General features: G+C 43.7%; 1 protein-coding gene across 1 annotated transcript in view; it reads left to right on the top strand.

Moving 5' to 3' along the window:
- Positions 1–1,003: 1,003 nt before the first annotated feature.
- The window catches only part of LOC311239454 (potassium voltage-gated channel subfamily V member 2), a gene marked incomplete at both ends in the record, with an annotated part of 28,150 nt that continues 18,293 nt past the window's right edge, over positions 1,004–10,860 (top strand). Inside the window, 3 exons of the mRNA XM_084327762.1 lie at positions 1,004–1,545; positions 5,817–6,447; positions 6,917–7,042. Coding sequence (XP_084183888.1) covers positions 1,004–1,545; positions 5,817–6,447; positions 6,917–7,042 — 1,299 coding nt within the window. The remainder of the gene's footprint in view (positions 1,546–5,816; positions 6,448–6,916; positions 7,043–10,860) is intronic.

The following is a 10,860-nucleotide window of genomic DNA, read 5'->3' as shown; positions in this document are numbered from 1 at the left end:
ATGTAATGAAAAAAAACGTTTATCCCTTCTGTCTGCACCTAGTTCTCTTCTATTTATCACATGCCAGGAAATTCACAAAAGTAATTTCCTCTATTTTGTCGAAGGTTTTCTCTTCCTGGGAAAAATACCTAATTCATGAGATGCATCACTCTGCACTTGAGGGAGAACACCAAAAACCAAGGGCAAGCCAAGGTCTATAGGTTATGAACCATGATGTAACGAATAAAGCCTATGAAACCACTTGCATTCAAGCTTGTTATACATTTTCATATTAGCTCCCCTGGTATCAATCAATATTGAGCAACATTTATCTGTATGAGATGAACTATCTCTATAGCAAGTGCAGGTACTGACTCGTCGTGTACAGCAGGCATTACAACTAGCCTGTCAAAGGTCTACAGGCGACAACGAGCCGGGGGTACCTACAGGTTCTGAGCTGCCTGAGCACCTGTAAGCTTTTAATAGCCTTGACATCTCTCTCTCTCTCTCTCTCTCTCTCTCTCTCTCTCTCTCTCTCTCTCTCTCTCTCTCTCTCTCTCTCTCTCTCTCTCTCTCTCTCTCACACACTCACTCACTGTCTTTCCTCTTCTCTCAGATCACAAAGCCTTAAATCACGACTGTAATCCTCAACGGACAGTATTTTTAACTCGCGTTTGGACAGAAAGAACAGCAATGGGATTAGAGATTCAGTGAGAAGGATGAATCCTCAACTCATGCCGTTGATATTCTCGCACGCCGGGAGCCGAGCATGGTAGCGCTCTTCCCCTCTTCATGTCTTCCTCCCAGATGGCGGAATTTATGAGATCACTGAACGCCATATGAACAACAAACCGGGAGAATGTTTTTGTCAGTGTGTAATGGCTGTATGTTTTTTGTCATTGTGTAATGGCTGCTACTTAGCTTCGTTGACTTGGCCTGAACTTTGCTAAGAAACATTTCATTTCATTGGGAGAGATAACTCTGTTTGCTGCGGTTGGTCTTGACCTCTGGAGGGTTCGTCAGCATGGCCTGCCCAGTGCCCAAGCTCAAAGTGCTGAAGAAACGTCGCTCGAGTCTGTTTGCCAGCATAAAGCGGGACCTGAGCTTTTCACACAGTGGAGAAGAGCCAGAATTCGAGTTCCCCTTTTCTCAGGACAGCTCTGTGAAAGCATGGACGTCCATGGACAATCTGGACGACCCGGACAAAGGGGTAAAAGTGGGAGAAAAAAAGGAGAAGAGAGACAAACCAAACCCGAGGAAGTCGAACATCGTCAACCTCAACGTGGGGGGCAAGGTCTTCCACATCCCCAAACACCTGGTCCTCCGCTACCCCAAGACTAGGATTGGAATCCTCGCCATGTGCAACGACCCGGCCAAGCGGCTCACGCTCTGCGACGACTACAGCGTCCGTAACGACGAGTTCTTTTTCGACCGGGACCCCAGGTTCTTTCATTATATCTTCCATTTCTACTGCAGCAATGTCATGTGGGTGATGGACAGCCTCTGCCCCATCAACTTCGAGGAGGAGATGAAGTTCTGGGGGCTGAGGATGAGAGACACTCCGAGGTAACGTGCACCTGTGGATCCCGTGTCGATGACCCCTGAATAGATACCCGTTATGTCCCCATTAGAACCCAGTTTGATAGGATTCTGTCACAGGGACACCCAAGATGAGATATCTCATTGTTGGATATGATTTAGTACAGAGATGGAAACAGTAACTCTTGATACCACAGGTCGGAAAGTTATATTGGGAAGAGACAAATCTATGATTAGAATAGTTATTCTTAAACCTCCTGTCATTCTGCTGACCTCAGGTGCATGATATAGTGGAACTACAAGAATGCACTCAGCAGACCTATGCTTTGGCCGTTTCACATTTCAACATATTACAGCGTAAATTACAGAAATGAGAGTTGCCTATATTGCTAGTTGGCCTAGCTTAGCACAATGAATGGAAGCGGACATGGCCGGTTAGCCTAGGCATTGTCCAACTAACACCTCTCGCGAAGGCTAACCGGCCATGTCCGCTTCCATTCATTGTGCTAAGCTAGGCTAACATGCAAGCCAGATAGCTTTCTACTGAACGCAGAGGAAACTGGTATCTATATTCTTGTCTCTCTCTGGAGAAGACGGTAAGCTAATTTCCCAAAATGTTGGTGTGTTCCTTTAACAGACCCAGGCTGTAAATCCATGTTTTACGTATCAACAATGGTGAGGCTACCTCACACCATACCATTGTATGTGACATACAGTATCTATAATGTTTGGTGCACGGGGACATGGGAATCTGGCCATAGTTTTTCAGTTTTTGCCTGATGGTGGCGCCCCCCAAAGAAAGGGGGTCACCAAAATCAAGACATTTCATCCTCCAGTGGTCATCTATATTCACTGCAAATTGTGTGACTGTATAACTAATGGGTCAGGACACTGCTGACACAGTCAATTACTATGCCCCTAAACAACCTGCCAACCTGTTGCTCTTTGTGTGTGTGTGTGTGTGTGTGTGTGTGTGTGTGTGTGTGTGTGTGTGTGTGTGTGTGTGTGTGTGTGTGTGTGTGTGTGTGTGTGTGTGTGTGTGTGTGTGTGTGTGTGTGTGTGTGTGTGTGTGTGTGTGTGTGAAGGGGTTATGAAAATACTAAAGCATTCTAGGGCTGTCACTTATTATTCTGAATATCAGACTATTGTATCAACATAGAGCATACAGCTAATGGATACAGTAAACACTTTGGTTGCCTAAGGTTAAATTCATGATATACCATAGATTGCCAGCGCTATTTGTCTATGGAGAAAGTCCCCTTCTTTGCAGGGCTATAACTTTTTAAATTCTATTGCTACATTGCCATTATTAGGGCCCATTCAAAGTCCTATATGTATTGTTCATTGTGTAGCAACGTTAAACTTTTTCATTCACATATTCATAGTAAAGTATGGTCTAATGTATAAGTATGTTTTCATCTCTTTCTGCAACTTTCTCCAGAACGTGATCTATAGCCCCAAATACATTATATTGATGATGCAATACAGTTTTATGGCAATCAGCGCGATATAAAAAATTACAACTAGACGTACTTCTAGAAGTTACTACACGTCATCTGATGTTGACCGGATGGGCTAGGGGCCGTTTATAATTCCGTGGGCAGCGTTATACCAATCATCTAATGTGGGTCAAATGTTGATAATAGCAGTTAGTATCGAAGACGGTAACGTTACACGCTGAAACTCACCCCAGGCTCCGCGCGCCGCTGGGCGATCATCGTAGAGTTGAAATCTTATCATTATGGGATGTAAATTTACCCGGTCCATCTCCAGCTTGTATAATGGTATATACGTCCAAATCATGTTGTTTATCGAGTTATTGGCAATCGATCACTGTGTAGCGTGACGAGCCAGAGTCGCGGGACCTATAGCGAGCACCCGGAAGTACTACGGACGTAGCACAACCTCTATGCCACTTCCTGTTAAAGCGATTGCGCCGATCGGCCACCAGATGGCGATCCTGAACCGCCAGAGAGCTCAGTGGGTCCTGCTGGTGGATCTCAGGCCAGCGGAGGGGACATATGAATCCGATCGCAGATTTTTGAAATATTGATATAAGGACGCTGTACAGCGTCCCCCGGCAACTTGAGCATGGCCAGCAATGACGTCAAAACACGTTTCATGGCAGTCAAAGTGTTTTAACAACTTATATTTTTATTTTAGTATTTTTTTATCTATTGATGGGATTTATGATTCATGACAACAGATAAGACATTTACAGATAAGCAAACAAGTGGTATTAAAAGTCAGAAAGTGACAATATAATAATGGTATGGCTAATGGTATGGTTTATTTATTTCTTAATCCCAGAGGGGAAACATGGTTTGCCACCAGAGCGAATACACAAATTTCAATACACAAACATGAAAGAAACAAATACATACAGTACAAGATACACAACACAGTAAGAAGAAGAGGAGAGCCTCTCAACACAGAGCTTGACAGCAGCAGGAACAAAGGACCTTCTCAATCGCTCAGTAGAGCATCGAGGCATCAACAACCTATCGCTAAATGAGCTTCGCAGAGCATCAAAAATATTGTACAGTGGGTGGCCTTCAAAAGATAAAATGGTGTTCAATTTAGTTCTAGCTTGGCAATAATAATCTCCAAGGAATCAGGAGGGAGGCCAATCACTGAGCCAGCATTTTTAATGATTTTATTTATACGTTTTTTGTCAGTAACCGTGATGCTGCCCCCCCCAGCAGAGCACAGCATAAAAAAAGACACTAGCAAGGATACCTTGATAGAACACATGAAGAAGTGACCTGCTGATATCGAAGGATCTAAGCTTCCTCAAATGAAAAAGCAAAGACTGGGCTTTCTTGAACACAGAATCTGTGTTCTGTTTCCAGTCCAGCTTACTGTCCAGGTGAACACCAAGATACTTATAGGACTTGACTATTTCAACCTCCTGCCCAGATACTCGATATTAAGTTCCAAAAAATTGGCATCACACCAGTGGACAAATTAATCAATCTTCTTTGTATAGGCCCGGTCATCGCCTTTGTTGATGAGACCGATCAGAGCAGTATCATCAGAACGTTTTTGCATATGGCACATGGCCTTGCTGTGTCTGCAGTCCGCAGTATAGAGCACAAAGAGGAAGGGAGCCAATACTTTCTATAAAAACATATTACTACTATACATACCGCATTCCTAATCATATGGAATCATACATAGTACAATATACATTACATAACATTATATATTAATATGCACTCAATTCACAAGCAGTGAGAAACCATATACACAGGGGCGTAGCTTTTTTTATTTATTTTTTACTAGACATCACTCAGGTGTATGATTGATACTCTCATTGATACTATGTTTGTTTCTGAAGTGTGTGTGTGTGTGTGTGTGTGTGTGTGTGTGTGTGTGTGTGTGTGTGTGTGTGTGTGTGTGTGTGTGTGTGTGTGTGTGTGTGTGTGTGTGTGTGTGTGTGTGTGTGTGTGTGTGTGTGTGTGTGTGAGATATATAGAGAGAGGGGGGGTGAGAGAGATGAGGAAGGGGCAAGAGAGAAAGAGAGCTGGGAGAGCTGTGTGAGAGAGAGAGGGGGGGGGGGGGGGGTGATTACTCAGCCCTTGTGTGGGTGAATGTAACAAGTTCCTAACGTTTTCTTTCCCCTATTATTTCATGCACACTTTGTTCATTGTTTTAAATTATTATTTTCTTTTAAGTTATTTTGTGCATCACTCTGTTTTGAATTTGATGCAAATTTGCAATTGAGGGTCATCCTTTTGTGTTAAATGGCTGCATAAAGCAAGCATTTGTTGACTCGCATGTTGATAAGAGTATTAAAACTTGGAACTTGAAAAAGATCTGTTTAAGGTAGAAAAAAAAAAGATTTTTTTTTATTCAGACTGTCCAGGTCCGCTCCCACCACAGAGCTTGCTTTTTTGACCAGTTTGTTTATTTTGTGTGTGTTGGTGTTGCCCCCCCAGCATACCACAGCGATGAAGAGGGCACCAGCAACCACATACTGGTAGAACATCTGCAGCAGTTTGCTGCAGACATTAAAAGTCTGCTCTGTCCCTTCCTGTAGAGGGCCTCGATGTTGTTCGTCCAGTCCAGTTTACTATCACTTGACCCAGGGTTGTTCCCAGCCTAGTGTGACTTCTTCTTCTTCTTCTTCTTCTTCTTCTTCTTCTTCTTCTTCTTCTTCTTCTTCTTCTTCTTCTTCTTCTTCTTCTTCTTCTTCTTCTTCTTCTTCTTCTTCTTCTTCTTCTTCTTCTTCTTCTTCTTCTTCTTCTTCTTCTTCTTCTTCTTCTTCTTCTTCTTCTTCTTCTTCCTCTTTGTAGGTGCTGCCGCATCCAGTTTGAGGAGAAGGTGGATGAGATCAGGGACTACCTGAAGATCAACCAGGAGCTTATGGAAGAGATCAAGCCTCACCACGACGAGTCCAGCTACAAAAGCATGTTCCTCGGAGGCTTCCGGAAGGCCCTCTGGGACCTGATGGAGAACCCCTACTCCTCGCTGGCGGCTAAGGCCTTTGCCGTCTTCTCCAGTCTGTTGGTCCTCGTCTCCATCGTGGCCATGACCCTGAACACCGTGGAGGAGCTCAAGGTGCACAAGGTCTACGGTAAAACCTACATGGAGTGGGTGGAGATCTGCTCCATCCTGTTCTTCACCCTGGAGTACTTCCTGCGCCTGTTAACCACCGCAGACATCAAAAACTTTGTGAAGAGCGCCCTCAACTTCGTGGACCTGGTGGCCGTCATGCCTTACTTCCTCCAGCTCACCTTTGAACTGTTTGTGGACGCAGAGGACCTCAGCGCCCAGGAGGATCTGAAGACCATGGCCAGGGTCAGCAAAGTCAGCAAGGTCCTCAAGGTGGTGAAGCTGATGAGGATATTTCGTATCCTCAAGCTGGCGCGACACTCGACAGGCATGAGGGCTTTCGGCTTCACCCTCCGCCAGTGCTCGGAACAGGTACGCTGCCTGTAGCACTAAGAGAATATAACGTACTGTAACAGATCCCTGTAATAATAAGAGAGCCAGGTGACCTCCCCCCCCCCCCCCACACACACACACAAGAGAGAGAACAATGTAAACTGCCCTAATGATTGAAAGGAGAAAAGGTTATATCCTTATAATGAAGCTAAATAAGATAGATGACTTACACATTGCAATGCTATTTTATTCAATACATGTTATTTACACACACACACACACACACACACACGCACGCGCGCGCACGCTTTACAATTTCCACCTCACATTCACTCATTGACTCACAAACACACAGACAGCGGCGGATGCGACCATGCAATGCGCCGACCCACTCGTACATTTAACCGGGAGCAGTTAGGGGTTCAGTGTCTTCCTCAAGGACACTGGGAACCTTGGGATTACCAGACGACCTGCTGTACCTATCCTATTGTCTTTATTTCCCCCTCAGGTGTGCTGTCTGTTCCTGTTCATCGCTATGGGGATCTTTACCTTCTCAGCTCTGATGTTCTCTGTGGAGAAAGGGGAGCCTGGCACTCCATTTACCAGCATCCCCGACGCCTGGTGGTGGGCTGCGGTGAGTTCAGCCTCCTACGTCCAACTCTAGGCTCCAGGCCCTCATTTATCAACAATTCTTAGAAAGTGTTCTATCTTTGTTCTTAAAGGAAAACTCCAACATTTTGGGAAATTAGCTTATTTAACATCTTCCCTGGAGTTAGACAAGAAGATACATACCTTTTTTGTCTCTGTGCGTGCATTTAGCTTTGGGAACAGTCGCTCCGTTAGCATAGCTTAGCTTCTTCACTGGAAGTGAGGCAGGACAGTAGCGTGACGTTCCCTACAGGTTTGTTGATATTCTCATTCCTTCAAAGGATCCGAACCGATTGAAGTTTATGGATACCATGACTTAAAATCCTCTTACCTTGACGATTAAAAGCCTCCCCAATTTAGAAAACAGTAATCCAATGGCTGGTATTGATAATATACTACTAACTACTGGACGCTCGGAGCTAACCGGAGCTAACGCAGAATAGGAGGATGGTAAAGCAAATATAATGACTTCCTTTCTGGGGTTTTCAAAATAAAAGTGCAACGTTTATAGCAGCGGAAAACGTTTATTTTGTACATTATCTAACGTTAACACGAACCTAAACTAACGTTACAACTAACCTAAAGTTAGTTTAGGTTCGTGTTAACGTTAGATAATGTACAAAATAAACATTTTCCACTGCTATAAACATCGCACTTTTATTTTTAAACCCCCAGAAAGGAAGTCATTATATTTGCTTTACCATCCTCCTGTTCTGCGTTAGCTCCGGTTAGCTCCGAGCGTCCAGTAGTTAGTAGTATATTATCAATACCAGCCATTGGATTACTGTTTTCTAAATTGGGGAGGCTTTTAATCGTCAAGGTAAGAGGATTTTTTTTTATCCACTTTTTCTCCCATTTTCTATATTTTCTCCCATCCCAATTTCGTATCATCCAATTCAACCCTCCCCTGTCACGAACGCTGTTTCTTGCCTCCCACAAGCCGACTGCAATGTGGACTAAGTCATACATAGCACAAGTCCCCTCCGGTACTTGAGGTAACAGCAGTCGCATCTTTTCACCTGCGCAGCTCGATCTCTCAGTGGCGAGGAGTAACGCGTGGGAGGCTCACGCTGCCCCCGACACTTCCTGATTCTACTGCGCAGGCGCACCAACCGACCTGTAGGAGTCGCTGTCCACAACGCCCGATCCCCACCCATCAGTTTCCCACCCCCTAATACGGCTAACTTGCCCACTACGCCACGTAGCCGCCCCAAGGTAAGAGGATTTTAAGTCATGGTATCCATAAACTTCAATCGGTTCGGATCCTTTGAAGGAATGAGAATATCAACAAACCTGTAGGGAACGTCACGCTACTGTCCTGCCTCACTTCCAGTGATGAAGCTAAGCTATGCTAACGGAGCGACTGTTCCCAAAGCTAAATGCACGCAGAGAGACAAAAAAGGTATGTATCTTCTTGTCTAACTCCAGGGAAGATGTTAAATAAGCTAATTTCCCAAAATGTTGGAGTTTTCCTTTAAGCACATAATTTAGAATGTGTGTACGCACAAAAAAAACGGGATTTATCACACGTGCGTACACAGGTCGTACGTACACCTGTCTTGATAAATATCACTTTGATCCTACGCTGCAGCTCGTGCACGGTTTTACGTATTTGCATACCAGAACCACCCCGATTATCCATATATGGTAATGAAACACCCCCATGAGATGTCAAATAATGGACTGACCCGAGCGAACTCTGAGAAACTCCACGAGAGATTGTTCACAGAGGCGCTGCCGAACCAAAAAGACACAACCCGTGTTATGGGATAATAAATAAAATGCTGGCGGACTTGTACATGGTGATGTTAGATATCAACGACTCCCTAAGACCATTGCTGCAATTCTGCCTGGACAGCTCAAAATACTAATAAAGACCGTTCGTTAACCACTGTTTGGCGCGTTGGTGTGTCATTATTATAACCATGCTGGAATATGGATTGGCTACCGGGTATAATATGATGTGTGTAGAGGCATATGATACAATCTATTTTGTTGTCGGTATTAGGTAGCCTATATGAATTACATATAATAGCAGCTAGCCCATAGCCTACATTATGCAACAGTAACTTGCGCATATATAATAGCACATGACACAGCCCTGCAAACCCTGCACAATAAACTAACTTGATCTTAATCTAGCTGTTGTATCTTTACGCTTATGAAAACATTAAATAATATGTATAGGCTATAGGCCGTCGCTTTGCATTAATTCTCAAATGGCATTTAATGGCTATCCGACTCCTCGCTATCCTCGCGGACGGACCAGTATACCTTATATCATATCATATTCATATTCATATCATAGTTTACTCTATCAGCCCACCCAGCATGTAATACGTTCTTTGTTAGAACTCAACTCGTTATTATTTTGCGCATAGATTGCAGAAATACGGGAACGTTTTGATTTAGGCTTTGACATTGTAAAACTAAATAAGTGAAATTCTGTAAGCAGAATACAAGTCATGATATCACCCACATGATATATGCTCTGTATCCAGAGCATGTATTTTCATTCATTTAAGACACATTTATTGCAAGGGTTTTGTAATACACATACACTCAACAAATAACCTCTGTTCTCGTTGCAATGCGTTTTTTATTCTTTCTTATACAGTAGGAAGGGGGAAGAACACTATATCGTGGCCCACGATTCGTGGGTGTTCATATGACTTGTATTCTGCTTACAGCTTCGGGGTTCCACTTATTACGTTTAACAATGGCAAAGCCTTTTAAATATAATCAAAACGTTCCCGTATTTCTGCAATCTATGCGCAAAATAATAACAAGTTGAGTTATACGCGGAGCGCAGTCAGTGCTTATTTCCGCGTTGTAAACATATTTTACCACCGGGCGCCAGCTACGCATGCTCCGAGCTGTGCGTAGATATAAGCACAAAGTCAAGCACAAGTTCAAATTGATAAGTCCCACACTTTGCTTAGAAATGATCGTACGCACGGGTTAAGCACATATCTGTGCGTACGCAATGTTGATAAATGAGGGCCCGGGGTGGAACAAAGTAGCAACAACTTTGACCAGCAAATGCGCTTTGATCACCACATTAGGTCACTACCTGTGTTTCTTCATCTGTGTAATATTGCAAAACTTCTATCTGTTGTGTCCCAGGCCGAGTTGGAAATGATTGTTCATGCTTTTGTTTAATCCCGCCTTGACTATTGTAACTCCCTGTTCACTTGCCTCGATGCGTCCACCTTGGGCCGGCTACAAATGGTCCAGAATTCAGCCGCAAGACTACTGACTAGGTCCAGAAAGTCATGCCACATCACTCCCATCTTAGTTTCCCTTCACTGGCTCCCCATCAAATTTAGAATTCAGTTTAAGGTTCTGGTCATCACCTACAGAGCACTCCATGGTCAGGCACCTGCGTACATCTGCGACCTATATGTACTGCGTCCTTACACCACGAGTAGATCTATCAGGTCTTCTGACCAGGGCTTGTTGGCTGTCCCCTGGTCTAGATTAAAAACAAAAGGTGGCCGAGCCTTCTAAACCATGGCCCCCAGGCTATGGAATGCTCTGCCCATGGACCTAAGATCTGTGGTCTCTGTAAACACTTTTAAAAAGCAGCAAAATACTGTGTTGTTCAAACATGCTTTTGGCTAATTATGTCTGTGTAAATCTTCTATATCTTTTGATCTGTTTTCTTTTCTTTCACATTTTTTATTACTTTCTTTTTAACATGCTGCTATCCTTGCACTTTATTGATGTTTATATGTGAAGCACTTTGTGACCCTGGTCTGTGAAAGGTGCTATATAAATAAACATTACTTACCTTACTTACTT

This window comes from Notolepis coatsorum, assembly GCF_963971535.1.
Source record: "Notolepis coatsorum genome assembly, chromosome: 13".
In the NCBI taxonomy this organism is placed as follows: domain Eukaryota; kingdom Metazoa; phylum Chordata; class Actinopteri; order Aulopiformes; family Paralepididae; genus Notolepis; species Notolepis coatsorum.
This window is presented reverse-complemented; position numbering and strand designations above follow the sequence as displayed.